Genomic DNA, 19055 nt, shown 5'->3' on the forward strand with positions numbered 1-19055 from the left:
GCCTCGGTGATTCCAACCACAGAGCTTCTCATTGTAGTTTATAGGGATGACCAGAAGACCTTGTAAAATCCTGGCGTTCTTTGAGAGTCATGTAAAAAAGATTGTTATGATAATATAGCTTTTGTGTTAATGTATTTTGATAAATCCCATTCATTTGAAAATCATGCATGGTATGTGTGGCACCTCTTTATTAAACAGTGTCTCCATTGCCCAATCATGTGTAATAACAGAGAATATATTGTGCTTACCATTTATAAATATATGTATAGAAGAGAGAAGGGGGGAATGAATGGGCCTGTTTGTCAGCGGACCAGCTGCCACACATGGAACATTGCCGCAGTTCTAAGCCAAGACCCCCGAGATAGGGAAGTGTGGGGGACTGGATTTCAGGATCAGGTTTTAAAGATTCATTTAAGAAGTAGAGTAAATACTGGGGCGCCTGGGTGGCTCAGTCGGTTGAGCGGCCGACTTCGGCTCAGGTCATGATCTTGCCGTCCGTGAGTTCGAGCCCCGTGTCCGGCTCTGTGCGGACAGCTCGGAGCCTGGAGCCTGTTTCAGATTCTGTGTCTCCCTCTCTCTGACCCTCCTCCGTTCATGCTCTGTCTCTCTCTGTCTCAAAAATAAATGAACGTTAAAAAAAAAAAAAATTAAAAAAAAAAAGAAGTAGAGTAAGTACTAGATAGTAAGTACTAGGTAGTTTAAGGAGAAAACTTTAATATCCAACAGTGGTTCATTTATATGTGGAGTTGAATTACTCTCTAGAACAAGACGGTTCCAAATCAGGGGCACACTTGAAGCTGGCAAACTCTTTGGATGGAGGTTACTGGATAAATTGTATTGCATAATCCCTCAGGTCCTTAGGACTTGAACTTGAGGTTTCATATGCAGTAGGATAAATGGATTCATGTGAGTTGGGTTTGGTGTCTTTCTTGAGTGAGGAGAGTGAAGTTGTTTAAGGATACAGAGATTAAATGGACACTTTTTGTGTTTTGGCGTTTTCCCCAACACTTAGAGCTCTCTTGGAGAAGCATAACACTGCTTTGTAGGAAACAGAAAAGTGTTTACATCCAGAACATACTGAGTGGGTGTACTGAGTTCAGCAGCCCAGGGTCATGTCCCCCAGGCCTACTGTTGTGGTTTAGTCAGCTGGGAAGCACAGGGAATCCATATAGTTAGATTCCATATCCCCTTCTCCCAGCCATTTGTCCATCTTGCTCTTGTTTGCCTGCTTTGTTGCTCCTTTTTCCTGTATACAGCTATGTCTAATACTTAAGATTGAATGTAGTGCACACCCTGGGGCCTGCTTCCCAGAAATTTGTTGTCTGTAAACGGAGGTGTTTGCTTTCCCTTGAAGGTGCTTTGTTGTTTTTGCTTTGCTTGGTATATTTGCAGACCATTCATCCTCATTTTAGACTGAGACCAGATCGTACGCTTAGGGGACACCTTATACCTAGAACACATCGCTGTCGTGTGAGACTGTAAAACCAGGAATAATTCACACGATGTGGAATATGAACCTTAATATTCTCCTAGAGAGAAACAACAAAGATCAAAAACCTCTGCCCTGAAAAAGGGATATCTCTTACCAAGGTGTCCGAGGGTTCGTGTTTCTACTACACGATTTAGTTCAGTTGTTTAGTAAATCATGTTATTTAATGTCATTGTTTTGTATTGCATGTAAAAAAAAAAATCTTAGTTACCACGTATCAAACACCAGAAGGTTTCATTTTGCTGGTATTGTATTGGTATTTACTTAAACCAGGAATGTGTATTAAGTGTCTTACCTGTCTGTACATGTTGTAAATATTGTGGAAGAGATCAAAGTATATCAGGGAGCTTTCCCTCACATGAGTGAAACAGCCTACACATGTAAAATGGTGGGGCAACACACATGATCGTTTGGTCCCCAACACAAGTGCTTTGGGAGATGATTTATAACAAAGGCAACTCTAAGCATCATATATGGAAGACCCAGGCTCTAGATGGAGTTGTAGATTTTGGTGGAGAAAGATGGAGGGGGATAGTAGGAGGGGCAAATATGGTATGAGCTGGAGGATGAGGGAATGTCATTCTGAACCTTTTAAATGTACCTAATTATTTATTAAAATTTTTTTTAACATTTATTTATTTTTGAGAGACAGTGCAAAACAGAGCATGAGCAGGGGAGGGGCAAAGAGAGGGAAGACACAGAATCTGAAGCAGGCTCTAGGCTGTGAGCTGTCAGCACAGAGCCTGATGTGGGGCTCGAACCCACGGACCATGAGATCATGACCTGAGCCAAAGTCAGATGCCTAACTGACTGAGCCACCCAGGCACCCCTAAATGCTTTTTTTAAATTTTAGATGATTGAAATAGGCATTGTTAATAATATTTAGTAACTACCTGAAAATATATGTTGGCTATGTTAGGGCTCTTGTGACCCTAATAATTTGTTTAAAACAATACAGATCCAGCAATTGCACTGTTAGGTATTTACCCAAAGGAAATAAAAATACGGATTCGCAGGGGTACTTGCACCCCAATGTTTATGGCAGCATTACCAACAATAGCCAAACTATGGAGAGAGCCCAAATGTCCATTGACTGATGAATGGATAAAGAAGATGTGGGGTGTGTGTGTGTGTGTGTGTGTGTGTGTGTGTGTGTGTAAAAGGTAATATTACTCAGCCATCAAAAAGAATGAAATCTTGCCATTTGCAATGACATGGATGAAACTAGACTTTATTATGCTGAGTGAAATAAATCAATCGGAGAAAGAAAGGGAAAGTGGGGAGGGGACAGGAGAAGAGATGGTAAGAAACCACAAGAGACCCTTAATGATAGAGAACAAACCACGGAGGGAGGTGGGTGAGAGATGGGCTAGATGAGTGATGGATACTAAGGAGGGCGCTTATTTTGATGAACATTGGTTGATGTATATACACGATGAATCACTGAATTCTATTCCTGAAACCAGGATCGCACTGTATGTTAACTAAAATTTAAATAAAAAAAAGGAAAAACAGCAAACTAATAAAAAAGAATACAAAAGACATAGTGGGGGGTATATCTTTATCAAAATATAGCTTGTGTGGCTGAGCTGATTCAGCACATAATTATTGTGCACCACCTGAATGTTGGGCCCCTTACGAGGGGCTATAAAGAGGACTTCCCTCTGGGGACTCTGCAGTGTGGTAAGGACAGAAAGATAAATCAGTAAAAGAGAATAAGACCAGTGGTCCCTCAAGAGTTTGAGGTTGTTCAATAATTCTTTTTTTTGGTTGTTGAATAATTTTATTCTCAATGTCAGTTATTTTGGGAATTTTTCAGTTTTTGTGACATCTTAAGCAGTTAATGCTGTAAAAAAATTAAATATAAAAGTGTCACATTAAACCCCATGTGTGAACTAACTTGAGGTTGTTTGTTACCACAAAAATGCCAGAGGCTCAAAATAGCATTTTTTTCTTAATTTAAAATCAGAAAAATATTTTAGCAATAAGGGCATTCAAATAATAATGCAAAACAATAAAATAAAGGGTATTTTTGCACACATATTTTTTTAATTATGTATTAAAGTCTTCAAGGTTTTATGTTCTTTTTCAACTTAATAGGTTTGTTTTTGTTGTTTTGTTTTGTTTTGTTTTTTACAGGTTTTTAAAACTAACTGATAGTAAGAGGTACCTCATTTGGTGCTTTTTTATACCAGGATGTTATATACATAGAGACAGAAGTTGACTTGATGTTTTTTCCCCACAACTGTGTAGACAAAAGGCTAAGTAATAGACTAATTGGAGAGAAAACCAGGAGCAGAACCATGAGGACATGTTGCGTGTCAGAAGGCTGCCATCCAAGGACTCTATCTTCCTGCCTGGCTTGGCTGGGCCTGTCTGTAGATGCTGTGGGTCTCCTGGAACAAAGTCCATCAAGATCGATAAGCGTATGTGCAGTGAAAGCTAGGGTTTGCCATTGTCAGTGTGTTAGTATGGGTAGTGTAGAGTTTTATTTCATACCGTGTCTTCATATGAACTAGTAGGTTTATTTTTAGATTTTTCAGTAATTTAATCTTAGGATATTGCCTCGTTCCCCAAGGTTTTCCATTTCCTACTATAATTAAGTTCTGGCTTTTATCAATTTGAAACACAGCATATGAAGTGGAAATCATGCCCTTCCTGACCATTGGCAGTGGGAAGCAGATATGAAAATTTTGGAATTTGTTGCGGAAAGAGGGAAGCCATACAATGGGGGAGCGAAAGCATTGTCAGCCAAAGTATTAGTTTTCTGTTGTTTCTGTAACAAATTACTATGAATTTAGTCACTTAAAACAACTCAGTTTATATTATGGATGTGAAGGTTAGAAGTCTGACAAGGGTGTTAGTGAAACACTAGGTTAGTGACACACTAGGTTAGGAAACCTAGTCCTTCAGCAGGGTTCCACTTCTAGAAGGTCTAGGGGAGAATCCATTTCTTTGCCTCTATCAGCTTCTAGAGGCTGCCTGCTCTCCTTGGTTTGTGGCCTCTTTCTTCCATCTTCAAAGCCAACCTTGGCTGGTGAAATTCTTCTCACATTGTGTCACTCTGATTTCTTCCCTCTGACTCTCTCCTGCCTTATTCATCTGTTTTTTTTTTCTTTAAACTATTTTTTCTTATTGTGCTAAAATATCCATAACATGAAGCTTATCATTTTAATCATTTTGAAAAATATTTATTCATTTACTTAGAGGGACAGAGAGAGCAGGGAAGGGGCAGAGAGAGAGGAAGAGGGAGAGAATCCCAAGCAGGCTCTGCACTATCAGCACGAGGCCTGACATGGGGCTTGATCCCACGAACCATGAGATCATCACCCGAGCCAAAACCAAGAGTCGGATGTTTAACCGACCGAGCCACGCACATGCCCCTCATTTTAACCATTTTTAAATGTATAATTCCAGTAGCAATAAGAAAATTCACAATGTCATATGATCACCACTACCTTTTTCCAAAATTCTTTATCATCTCATATATCTGTGCCTATTAGGCAATATTCCCCATTCTGCATTTTCCCCAGCCATGTAACTTCTAATCTATTTTTTGTCTTTATGGTTTAGCCTTTTCTAGATATTTCATATGGGTAGAGTCAGATAATATTTGCCCTTAAGTGACTGGCCTCTTTCACCCAAGCATGTTTTCAAGGTTCAACCATGTTATAGTGTGTATCAGAACTTCATTTGTTTTTATGGCTGAATAATATTGTTGTATGTATATAACAAATATTGTTTATCCATTCACATTTTGACGGACATTTGCATTGTCTCTAATTTTGGCTTTTGTAAATTACGCTGTCATAAATCCTGGTGTACAGGTATCTGGTTAGTCTGTTTTTGATTCTTTTGAGTATATAACTAGGAGTGAAATTGTGGGATCAGCCATTAATTCTGTTTAAATTTTTTGAGAATTACCACAATATTTCCATGGTGGCTGCACTATTTTACATTTCCAACAGTGATGTACAAAGATTCAAATTTCTCTACATCATCAACAAATATTTTCCATTTTAAAAATTCTTTTTCTACTGTAAAGACTTGTGATTACATTGGTTGATTTAGGTGGTATAGGATAATCTCCCAATCTCAACATCCTTTTTTTTTTTTTAAGTTTATCTATTTTTTGAGAGAGTGCGTGTGCATGCAAGTGGGGGAAGGGCAGAGAGCAAGAATCCCAAGCAGGCTCTGCACTGGCACCACGGAGCCTGATGTAGGGATTAAGCTCAAATTGTGAGATCATGACCTGAGCTAAAGTCAAGAGTCGGTCGCTGAACAAACTGAGCTATCCAGGCGTTGCCCCGCCCATCTCAACATTTAAAAAAACAATTTTTTAAAAATGTTTATTTATTTTTGAGAGAGAGAGAGAGAGAGAGAGAGAGAGAGAGAGAGACAGAGACAGAGCATGAGCATGAGCAGTGGACAGGCAGAGGGAGAGAGAGGAAGACACAGAATCAGAAGCTAGCTCTAGGCTCTGAACTGTCAGCACAGAGCCTGATGCAGGACCTGAACTCACAACCTGTGAGATTGTGACCTGAGCTTAACTCAGACGCTTCACTAACTGAGCCACCCAGGTGCCCTCACCCCCCCGCCCCACCCCATCTCAACATTCTTAACTTAGTCGCGTCTAAAGTAACCTCTTAATGTGTAAGGAAACATTCATAGGTTCTTGGGATTAGCTTGAGGACATCTTTGGGAGCCATTATTCTGCCTATGACAGCAAGTCTGTCCTAGAAGTCACAGCTGTGTACAAATGAGGAGCTATAGATTTCAGGCTGTAGTTTTTGGTCCTGGTTGTGGTAGAAATCTTCATTTTTAAGTCAACAGCATAATTTTTCACATGCTGTCTCAGAAGGTGTGATGTTAGTGGAACGTAAACTTGAATTATTTTCTTCCTTTGATGATACTCATCCTAAGATTGAAGAATTTGAGCCAGTAAGTTGGGCTAACCATGAATATGGAACCAGGTTCAGTAGTCTTTTCCAGAGTAATTGGTAAGGGGAGAAGGAGACTAACAGTGACCCTAATGATCTATGAAGGGAAATTAAGGCATGTTGCTGGGAAAGTGTTGGGAGAGAATGAGGCCAAGGCATCAGAGGAATTGGACAGGATGAAAAAATAAGCTTGTTTCATGTCAGCAGGTGATAGAGATCACATTCTTAGGGCTTGATTGTAGTGGAATCTGGCTATCTAATGTGTTATAATTAGAGCTTGGTGTCTGTAATTCTCAAAATGTTTTTACTCTGAAGAATCATATGTCATAGAAAGTTAACAACATATCAGTGGAATATGAACCCTTTCTCTGGATTTTGATCCACTTTGGTCTGTGCCCGAAATCCCAGCACTTGAATACATTTGCCCTTATGTTGTCAAGTGGTTGCCCATGAAGTAATTTTTTAACATCTTAAGTGTGGCCTCTTGTGTGACTCCCCCATCCCAGTATGCAAGTTTGTGCAGGTAGACATAGCTCTTGGCACAGTAGTTGGCGGACAATTGGTAAAGAACTGTTTGAATTCGAAAATATGTCTGGGACCTATCAGGCCTCAGGCTTCTAATGACAGATATGATGTGTGAAAGAAGTTGAGTATTGCTTTCCATTATTCCCTTCAAATTTAAATATGACTAGAATCTGTATTTCAGGAGTTGGCATGAAGGCCAGAGAGGAGGGATGTGTGATTTTGTTGGTATCTGTTGGGTATTGAATCACTTAAGCTGCAAAGTAGTAGTAGATAGGTGGCCTATAGGAAAACTTGGCTTAGACTACTATAGTTCTGCCTTTCTATTCTTTAGGTAAGATGGGCTTTCCCACCTAGCTTTACTCATGTTGATGATAATGGCCTTGCAATTAAATAGAAACACTATAAATATATATACGTGTGTGTGTGTGTATAGCAATACTTGTTTATTCCCATTTGCAAAGGGCAGTGAACGTGTGACTAATTTAAAGCAGTAGACAATTTACATGAGGATTTGGGAAGTTTTTTGTGTTAGTGTTTACTGGTAAAAACATAATTTTCTAGAGATTCGTAATTTTGCAAATAAAATGAGTTGTTCTATGAATACAAAGCCCTGAGTCAAGGAGGAATGATGGAGACAATGGCAAGTGCTGGTACTTATTATGATAGAAGAAAACCTGTGTAGTTGGGGTATGACAGAGGCTTACTAAAGCAGAATAGTTATTCAAGCATTGTAGTCATATTCCTTAAACTGCTGATGATAATAAGAGTAACACTATCTAATATATATTGAGTACTTAGCATGTACAGGATTTTTTGCTAAATACTTGACCTGCATTATGTGATTTACTTTTCTAGAATATACACGTATCTGTGTACACACACACACACACACACACACACACACACACACAGTAGATGTAAGTGGGCCTCCTTTCATGATAATGGAAAAAGAGAAGCAGTCACAGAGCACCTGGGAGGTGGCTCAGTAGGTCAAGCATCCGAGTCTTGATTTTGGCTCAGGTCATGATTGCGTAGTCATGGGATCGAGCCCCAAGTTGGGCTCTGCGATGAGTATGGAGCCTGCTTGAGATTCTCTCTCTCCCTCTGCCCTTCTCCCACATGTACACACACACTCTCACTCTCTCTAAAATTAAAAAAAAAACAGTAATAGTCCTATTGGCCTGGATTCCAGGTTCTAGTACTGATAATAACCACTTACATGAATGTGGACCTTGCCTTTAGTTTTTTGAGAGTGTGTGGTTACCTATAAGAGACAGAATAGGACTAAAATACTACAAGCTTCCCTTCTAGCCCCATACTTATTATAAAAATGCTGTGGAAGAGTTATTTGTATTTAGTTCAGTCCTTAGAAGAAAGCCTTCCAAGAAAACAGGTGTAACTAAAATCATGAATGGGAGGTTAGAGGTAGGTCTCATTGTCCCAGTTCCCCAGAAAGGACTGCTTTCTAGTCACATTTTATTTTGAAGATGAAACTAGATGAGGGAGCAGGCTGATTTCTCCTGTTGTAGGCTTTTCTGGCTGCAGCAAATGATATTAATACCCTCAGTGATTAAATACAAATAAAGTGGCAGTGAAAGATGTCTGACTGATGATTCCTTGTGGAGACTGTTGGGCTGACTGCCTGAGTCCTGTGCCAGGAAAGATGCTGAATGTATTTTAGCAACATCCTCTAGGCTAGGAGGATACTGAAATTTACGGTGTCAGGTAGTTGCTTGGAACTGGAAGGAAATGGTTTGGAGGTTGGCTGAATAGAGGTGCCGGCTATGTATTGAATTTGCAGCCTCCCTCTGCTGCCCTAAGATGTTGCAGTTTTAAAGTGAACTCATGGGAGAATTGGTACATTACTTAGTGATGCACAGAGAAACCCTTTATCTTGAGGACCCCAAAGGCTTGCTTTTCCTAGATATTTCTTGGGCTGATGGATTCTCACTGCCTGTCAAGTAAAGTTGAAATGCTATGCTCTCATGTCGAGGACCTGGCCTTTCTAACTCACACTATCCCCTCCTTACCCTCTGGTTTATTCTGTATAGTGCACAGTCCTCTGCCTTTTCCTACATTCGTATGTCTGTTCACTCTCTCCCTTCACCTAAAGTAGTGAGAATAATAAGATCTAACCTATTTAGTATCTTCCATGTACACTTTGTGCTATATGTGTTATCCAACTTAATTTTTCTCAGACTCTATGAGGCAGGTAGTTCATTATTACCGTTGTCACCATGGCTTCTCGTGGTGATCACCACTAATCTTCAGGGAATTGAGGTTCAGTTTAAGTAATGTACCCAAGATTACAGTATTAATGAGTAGTGCAGTTAAGATGACGACCCAGGTGGCCCATCTCCAGAGGCCAAATATTAAAAACCATATTATGCCATAAAATGCCCTTCTTTACTGCCCTCCTCACACATCTAAGCCCAGTCATTTTCCTTTAACAAAACGACAAAAAGTATCAAATCAAATAAAAAAGGTTTGATTATATTATGTAACCAGTTCTGTTTTGTATTAATGTACTCATCTTGCCTTGTGCTTCTCTGAAGCCCGAGTTTACCTCATATTTGTATCTCGACCTTTGTTTGGTTTTTATTGGGGCTTATTAAGTGTTTCCTGAGTTGCTAGAGTACCTGGCTACCTGTAGATTTGACCACCTAACCCTTTTGGGGGATTCTAGCTCATATTTTTTAAAGATATTGAAGACATGTTAAAATACCAGTATTTTGGAATGCCTGGGTGGCTCAGTCAGTTAAGTGTCTGACTTGAGGTCGTGATCTCACAGTTTGTGGGTTCAAGCCCCACATCAGGCTCTGCACTGACAGTGCGGAGCCTGCTTGGGATTCTCTTATCTCTCCCCTCTCTCTGCCCCTCCCTGACTTGCACTCTCTCTCTCAAAATAAATAAACTTAAAAAAATCCTAGTATATGCTCGAAAATATTAATAGCTTAAATAATGTGCATTTTCATCTTAACTTTATATGTTTATGATCAAGTTTCTGGATATTCAAGTAGAATTCTTGGATTGTTTCGTTGAGACAGGTCATGATATAGAAACACTTAAGTGTCATGGGAAGGGGGTGATCAATCATACAGAGATACTCTTCTGAGTCCTGGCTTTGTCACTTCTCTCCTGCAGGGAAGAGTTACTTAATCTCCTTGTCCTTCAGTTTTCTTCTGTGTTAAGTGGAGAAGATAATACCTACTTGTCAGGATTATAAAGCAGATTAAATTGGCTAATGCATGCAGAGAGCCAGAGTGCCTGAGAGACCATCAGTAAATGGTACATCTTGTTGTTTTTAACCCTCAGCTTTGATTCTGACCTTCTATTTTAAATGACAGTTACTGGCTTCTTCAATTCGTGACTTTCATTTTCATTTGCTTTTGATTCAAATTGTGTGGCCTATGATCACCAATAATAAGTGGTAGAGTCACAGTTATAATCGAGCCAGTACAACTCCAGAACCCAACTAATAAATCCCTGCCCCATACTGTCTCCTTCGATCCCAGTCCAGCCTGTGCTGCCCAGTCATTTATGGCAATCCATCCCAATTCCTGCCTGTTTTTTCTGTAGGAAAAGGTAATGGTTCTGGGGAGGGGGAAATGAGGAGTTATTTGCATATAGAGCTTCAGTTTTGTAAGATGAAAGAGTTCTAGAGATCAGCACTAAATATAGTTCACACCTCTGAACTGTGGTTGGAATGTGGTTGGAAGGGCAAATTTTATATTAGGTGTATGTATGTTTTTACTGAAAATTAAAAAAAAATAATTGTTTCTTCTTTTCAGTTCCCCTGAAACTTCTGTACCTTTTATTGCTTAAGAACGCCTGAGCTGTTTCTCCTGTGACATGCTTTTCCTTGCTTCCATAGGAGACATGGCTTGTGAAGTCCATGTTTCTTTGTTTTTCTCTATGCAGGTGGCTATGGAATAAAAGAGCTTCTGTTTTTGAATCTGGTGACTTAATACTTGGAAGTTTTAATTTAGAGATTATGAGAACAAAGGTGTATTATGGTTACATAAGATGTATTTGATAGGGCTCACTTTCACTACCGTGTGTTTGCATATCACTGTGGGTTTCTCAACATGAGCCTCAAGGATATCAGGGAAAAAGAAGGATGTTGTGCAAGTTTTTCAGTGTTCCCATGAACCTAAGATAAGAGCTGATGTCAGAAAGTTATATTCCTAGGACATGGGTTTATTAGGTTCAGAATAATTTGGGTACCTTCATTCTGTCTGTAAGTATGACTTCAGATGTATAGACTATCATAGACTCTTTTTAACCATAATTAATGTCTCCATCATTATTTTCCTTTGATTTCTCAAAAGGTTTTAAGATGTAAAGCCCACTTAAAAATAATATAAAATAGAGTTAAGCAGAAAACCAGAATATAGACGATAAATGTAACTACAACTTGCGGTAGATAAATTGTTACAGTAGATGTTGATCTGAATTTACTGGCAATAAAAACAAAACAAAATGAAGTTCCGGTCCCATGATTTATTATGTGTGGCAGAAGAATGCCTACAACATGATTTTTCTTTTTAGGGAATTGTCACCAGAGTTGACCTTGAAGATTTTTTTCCCCATGAATTCTTGTTTGTAGGATAATTACTAATGAGTAATAGACATTATCATTGAGGTTTTATAATGAACAGAAGCACTCTTTAGTGTATAGACTTTAATAGCTGAAGCATAAATCCTCTGTCAGTGAAGATATTTTCAGACTGAACAGTATTACTGAGTTAGGTTGCATTTCATTTATTTAGCAACCTGCCTAGTGCTTACTATTTGCTATAGTTTGTGCTAGACACTGGGGATTAATGGGAGAAATTGTCCTTGAAGCACTTAGTCCAGTGGGGAATTGAGGTGGGCAAACAGATTATTATAGTGTGCGAATTGCTGTAATGGAGACATGTGTACCAGGCCGCTGGAGCCCAAGAGGGTATGTCGTCTTGGAATTGTTGGGGGAAGGTTCTGATGATACATGGTATTTGAGCTGATTCTTAAAAGTTTGCATGGTTGAAAGGAAGGAAAGCGACATGTCAGTACAGAAAAATGTTCTTGGATGCTCTAATTTATCTTAGCTAGGAACTTGTATGATTGAGAAATAATTAACAGCCACTAAACTTTTCAACTCAAATATCGTATGTCTTCAGTGGATGCTTGGCATGTACTTGAGTGCAGCAACTTTATGATTAAAATCTCTTCTATTCCTAGAGTGCAAATATTCTGGCCCATGGTCAAAGCCCAGTAAATACTGGATGGATAGATGGATGAAAGGAAGGAGAAGAGAGTCCTATGTCACAGATAACACAAAGTATGGATGAGGTAGAGTTGTCCAAACATTTAGCTTGAACTATAGAGTCCTGCCTTGTGCAATGCAAAAGTAATGAGATCGTTCTAAAAAAGTTTTAAGGGCAGTTATTACCAGCTAATCGCAACATCCTTGGACTCTAGCCAGGCCTCTGTGGAGTGTCTGCTTTTGAATAGAGCTGCTGCTACTTGGTCCCTGTAGAATTATTAAGATGTGCACTGTATGCCTCAGCAGTTCTGAGGACTGACCCGTGGAAGAAGTTATTTCAGATGCATGGCGAATGATTACCAAGTGCAGTACTGGTTTTGATGTGTTGACGCTGAGCATCTTTTCCAGATAATAACTAGTCAGCAAGCTCAAAAACACTTATCATGACTCTTCTCATTCAGAAAGATGTAGACCTTTTTCTCGACCTTCAGAATCATGTGTTTACTTGTTGCCTGACTGTTCTTCAGGATGTGTCAGAGCTATCTCAGACCTAAAAGGGGTCACTTAGAAGTCTTCTTCTTCACCACTTCCTCTAGACCTGTGCTGCCTTTTATGGTATGCTCCATTCATCTGGTGACTCAGGGTAGAAGCATAATATTAATTTGTGACATCTTCCCTTAGCCTTTATATCTAATCAAACAATTGCAGTTAATATTTTTGACATCTATCCACCTTCCTTCATTTGAGTCATTGGCCTTGTCCAAGCCACAATCATACCTTTGAACTGTTGGCCTCTGCTTCCACTTTGGCTGTTTCTAATCAGTTCCCCACATACACATAGGATCGTCACTGTGAAACGTAACTTGCTTATATCGTCTTATGCTTATGAGTCTTCAATGGTTTGCTGTTGTACTGTCGATAAATAAAAGGTATTTATCTTGGCCTACGTGGCTGGGCATGATACACCCTTAACTTGGCTCTCCAGCTTTATCTTCCCCTCATTCCCTCTCTTACTCTGTCTCCACTCACAATGACTGTCTTTTGGCTTTTTGATGTGCCAAGCTGCTTCCTGACTTAGTGTCTTTTCCCCATTTCCTCTCCCCAGTATGCTGTTGTCCACTCTTGACCTGGCTCAGTCCTTCTCATTTTTTGTTAAATTGTTACTTTTTCCTGAGGGGTCTTTTCAGATGGACCATTCTAAAGTGCCCTATGATAATCTCTGTCAAGACTTAACAGAGTTTAAGAAGATGAGTTCGTTTCATTTGTATCTCCCCCACCATGCTATGATGCTTGGTGGGGCCCATATCTGTTTGGTTCCCCAGTGCACCATGCGGTACAGAGCTTGCATAAGGCTGATGCTTCAGAAACATTTGTTGAATGAAAGACTGTTCCATTAAAACAAAAGTTGATTTAGATAGAAAGGCAATAACAGGGACTCCATCTAACTCCCGTAGCAGTGTTTGCAAATTGATTCTACTTGAGTGTCTGGTAGAGTACTAACAGAAAGTCAGTTATTACCGTGTTGCCTTGCTGAAAAGAAAAGGTGCATTTTTAGTGTTTATTTTTGGGAGCCTGACAGACTCAATTTGGGTTTTGTGGTGCTCATGTAAAGCTGTACAACTAGGAGCAAGTTAACCAAGTTCTCTGAGGTCTACTTTCCCATACATAAATTGGGGAAATTTATATCTCATGACCTTGTTGCAAAGATTTGTATGAGCTTATGTGAAGTGCTTCATACAGTGCCTGACACCTTGGAGGAGTTCAGGCCTTCTTTTTCTTATCCCCTTTATATCTCAAGAGATTAATAAGGACTCAGAAAAACTCATTTAACTTACCTCATAATCTTACTGTTTTTATTTAATGCATAATTACACCCAAGAGTATTAATGTGGGGGTCAAAATCAGTTTAGGGGGAAATAATCCATCTCTAGGGTACAAATAAGCAATGATGGACTGGTTATTTAATGGTCAATAACATTGGTTCCCCTCAGAAAGGTAGACATGGAATTCTTCTTTGTCTTGTCCCAAGGGTGGTTCTTCAACCTAGTAAAGCTGTAATTACGCATAAATACAAGTAGTTATTTTTCTTTCTAGTTCAAGGAGATATTCTGTGGAGATAGGTGATAGGAAAACATTTCCCCATTTTAGATATTTCTATGGAGAAGCCTTGGCAATACCATTGCAAACTTTGAAGTCCAAAACTCTTCTGTATATGTTATCAGCTTTGGGGGCAATTGAAAATAGTAGTATTCTGTTGGATTGGACTCAAATTAGTAGGTGGTCTACATCTACCGTTTCCTTAGGCATCCCCACTCTGGATGCCAAATTGAGCTTAAAGGAAAATGCTTGACTTATATCTTCAAAATTATAAAAGTTAATTCTCTATCATTAAGTCAGAGTAACTCACCCATCCTTGCCTCTATTAAATGTATTCCACTGAATGATATGAGACAGTAACTGTGGCATGTTGAATTGCTTCTCTATAGGCCATATTTTTCAGAGAGCTAAGGGCTCTAGCATTAAAAGTTGAAGACCTTTGGATGTGTCTACTCAAATACTGACCCAGGCAAGGATCTGCATTGTTAATTTAGGGATACGTATGATTTAGAGCATTGTTATGAGGGGATACATAGACAGTTAAGACGTACAGCATTAATTGACTACTTAGCTCAATTTAGAGCATGGAAACTTTAGGGAGGCCAAAGGAGCGGATATGAATTCCTTCTGGAGCTCTCTCACTCTGCCCTGTTCTGTGGCCAAAGATCTCACCTCAGACCCAAGCCAAGTATCTTGAAAAAGTTTGTAATTGGTCATTTGGGATATTGGACTAAAAACATGTGAATGTGGGCGCAAATCCATGACCAACACTGCAAGAGGTGTGCTGTATTGACAGAAGGAGGTCTGTATGAGTTCCGATGTCTAGACATCTCCTTGAGCTCGTGGTCAGTGTCTCACTGCAAACCCAGCTTTATAACCAATATAGCTAACCCGGGAATCATGGTTGCTAATGTTAACACACGTCCTGAAGGAGTACATTCATCTCCCAGAGGTAACAAAAGCCACTCGCACTGTTTTCAGTTTTTTCTTTCTTTCTTTTTTAACGTACTCTTTTAGTTAAAATAATCTATGAAAGTAAACATTGGTGTTGTCTGTCAATGATTCTGGTCATTGAGTTGGTTTTTTTGTTTTTGCTTTTTTTTTTTTTTTTTTTTTTTGGTGTTTTGTGTGTCGGGTGGGGCTGCGGCGCTTTAAAATGAAATTGGGGTCATATGTTCTCAATGAGTAGAGTGGGAGCATACTATTAAATGAAGACATAATGTATTATTTTTGGTGAAATGCAAGTCTGATAGTTGAAAGCAGACCACCTCAGATCTAGCATAGGACTTCAGGGATTCTCTAGTCCATTAAACTGATTCGATGTTTAAATGACTTCTGTAGGTGTTTTGGTTTAATTAGATGCTAGGAATTGTATAGAAGTCCTGAAAGACCCACTATTGTATTCTTTGGTCTGCCTGTGAGTTAGCCACCCATTAGCAGCCTGCTGTGGAATGTGACCTCTTTCCTTTTCTTTTTACAGAATGCTATGAACCTACCCCCTGACAAAGCCAGGTTACTGCGGCAGTACGATAATGAGAAAAAGTGGGAGCTGATTTGTGATCAGGTAAGACACAGTGATGCTTTTATCAAGAAACAATAAAAGAAGAAAAATCAATTTCCTCTCTAAATACGATAGACTGTTTCTATGATATGCATGGATTTCTGTTTTGTGACTTGTTGCCTTCATATTTCTTATGACCAAAGGTAAAGCTAGGTGCCTTTCTTTTCCTTTTCCTTTTTCTTTCTCTTCCTCGTTTTCTTTTTCCTTTTTCCTTTTTCCTTTCCTTATTTATTTTTATTATTTTTCAGAGAGAGAGGGAGGGAGGGAGGGAGAATCCCATGCAGGCTCCACTCTGTTAGGGTAGAGCTGGAAGTGGGGTTTGTGCTCACCCAAAGCGGGGCTCCAGCTCACAAACCTTGAGATGATGACATGAGCTGAAGTCGGATGTATAACCAACTTAGCCACTCAGGCGCCCCAGTAGATTTTCTTCATAAGAGCTTTGTATTTAATTTTCAAAGCAGTCGTATGCATTCATATCCCTATTTGATAGATGGGGAAAACAGAGGAAAAAAAAAAATCATTGCTGAAGGTGACCTAGCTGTTTAATGGTAAAATGGCCTAGGTGGTCTGATTCTGGAAAACATGCAGATTCAGGGAGTTGTATGCTTACCCACTGCTCTTGGCTCCCTTCCTCATAAAGTACTCAAGTATATGCATGAGCTACTGAGCAATAAATAAAAACTACAGGTTGTATCTGTTTCTCTGGCTTGCAGTTTGATAGGCTTTCCTGAGAGAGGGGGGTGGCGGTGGGGAGAGAGAGAGAGAGAGAGAGAGAGAGAGAGAGGAAGGAAGGCAGGTGGTTGTAACTTAGGTACCAAGCCTTGCCTGCCCACATTATCACTATGGTGAACTGCTATGTTAGATTAACCATCAGTAATTTAGAAAATTGTAGCAGCAGAAAGCTTTTAGTCACATATGGGTAACCCATTGGTGTGTCACACACCTAAACATCATTTCTCCTGTTTATGTTTGTGAGGAGAAAGGTAAAAACTATGAGCTTAAAGCATTCATATGGTAAATGTCAGATATCGATGTTTATTGGTGGAATGTTTGTCTTGTTATCTACATGGACCATGTCAGATATTTATATTTGGTACCTAACCTATATCTATCTATGGCACCTAACCTCGTGGCCTCTCAAAATGTATTTGCTTTTAAAATTCCATTTATATGGTGGGGTGCCAGGCTGGCTTGGTCAGTAGAGCATGCAACTCTTGATCTCAGGGTTATGTGTTCAAGTCCCATGTTGGGTGGAGAGATTACTTAAAAATAAAATGTAAAAAAAAAAAAATTCCATTTGTATGAAATGTCCTGAATAGAAAAATCCATAGAGAAAATAGACTACTGATTGCCATGAACTGGAAGGGAGAAGGGAGTGGCTATTCATGGGTGTGCAATTGTTTCTGTGTTTTCTGTTTTTGTTTTGTTTGGGTGTGATGGAAATGACACCAAGTTACTTGGTGGCGGGAATTATATTGTGGTGATAGTTGCATTGTCTTGCAAATAGAGTAAAATTGTACACCTCTTTAAGAGTGTGCATTTTATGGTGTATGAGTTATATCTCAAATAAAAATATATTTGCTTTTGCAACAATCAAAGATAGGCTAAAAAGAGGGGAGGAGAATTTAAGAGAAATAACAATGTGTGTGTGTGGATCTTTTTGGGTCTTGATAAGAACAAACTAACTATAAAAAGACTTTTTTAAAGAAAATTGGAGAGTTTCTCCAAAGAAATTAGCGGATGATTCTAAGAAATTGTTGACTTGGTTAGGTTTGATTTTGGCATTGTGGTTGTATAAAAAATCTATCTTTATTTTTAAAGAAATGTGTCCTGATGTAGGAATGGAATATGACTGGAATATGGATGTAAAATACTTCAGCAAAGGAAAACAAAAAAGGATTAAAATAAGGAAATGTGGGAAATTCTTGATGATTGTTCAGTCGTGGTGTTGGGATATGTTGGGGTCTATTAAACTCTCAACTTGGTGTATATTTGAAAATTTACAACATAAAATTAAAAAGTAAAGTATTTGTTTACATAATCTTCATTTTTTCCTCAGTTGTAAAATGTAGTTAATGCTAACATTTTAAAGGAGGCAGCTCATTCGGTTAGGCATCTGATTCTTGATTTCAGCTCAGGTTGTGAGATCGAGCCCTGAATTGGGCTCTGTGCCGAGTGTGGAGCCTGCTTGGGATTGTCTTCCTCTGTCCCTCTCCTATGTGCATGCTTGCTCTTCCTCTCTCTCTCTCAAAAGTAAAAATAAATTTAAAAAAATTGGGGAAAAAAAGGAGGGGACACCTGGCTGTCTCAGTCAACAAGAGCATGAGACTCTTAATTTCAGGGTCCTGAGTTCAAGCCCCACATTGAGTCCCACAACTAATATTTTGAAATTATTTTGAAGATTGGAGGCAATATATGTACAATACATACATATATGGGCTAACATTTGCCACACTGTAGGTGCTTCATAAATGGTGTTGCTGCTTCTGCTGCTTCTGAGGGGCCCAGATATTAAATACTGGTACCATTATTATTTTTTGTAATCAACTTGTCTTCAAAAGATTCAAGGAAATTTACTGTATCGAATCTATCATCCTATATTACCTAAATATGCTTGATGGTTTGCATGCATGTTGTTTGGTGCTATCAGCAAAAGCCATAGCTATAGATTTTCAGTCCAGGAAAATACCACGGCATACCTTGTGTCTTATTTGTGAAGTCTTAAAACAATGGCTGTAGTGTGTTGTCATTGATACCTGGCACATATACTTTGTCCCCAAACACTGTATGGAATCCAAATACAAATTTTATTTCTTTGTGAGCAAATAGTACAGATATGTTATTATCGTAAGATACCTGTTATAGGCAAAGTGTGCAGGGTGCACAAAATGAAATGGGAGTATTACAGACATTTTATTCCAAAAGAAGTATGTGACCAAGAATATTGGAGGGCTAATGGAGAAGTTATTTCATGTTTCAGTTCCATGAAAAATTGTCATGTGGACAATATGAGTCATGGAACTGGTCATGTTTCTCCTTTTTTTTTTTTTTTCTTTCCTTTGCTGCTGGATTGCTCTGAGCCAAATTTGTGTCCTGTCCTTACCAAGTACACGTACCTTAGTGTTAAGCTTTTTGTTCACCAGCCTCATGTGTGGCTTTCTGGCCACATTATCCCTCCACACTGATCTCTTCCCT

General features: G+C 39.1%; 1 protein-coding gene across 14 annotated transcripts in view; it reads left to right on the forward strand.

Moving 5' to 3' along the window:
- The window catches only part of FMNL2 (formin like 2), a 312817-nt gene that overhangs the window by 165245 nt on the left and 128517 nt on the right, over positions 1 to 19055 (forward strand). For all 14 annotated transcript variants that reach the window (XM_045033816.1, XM_045033815.1, XM_045033820.1 and 11 more), the window contains exon 2: positions 15780 to 15863. In XM_045033816.1, the coding sequence (XP_044889751.1) occupies positions 15780 to 15863 (84 nt within the window). The remainder of the gene's footprint in view (positions 1 to 15779; positions 15864 to 19055) is intronic.

Source organism: Felis catus, chromosome C1 (assembly GCF_018350175.1).
Source record: "Felis catus isolate Fca126 chromosome C1, F.catus_Fca126_mat1.0, whole genome shotgun sequence".
Lineage (NCBI taxonomy): Eukaryota > Metazoa > Chordata > Mammalia > Carnivora > Felidae > Felis > Felis catus.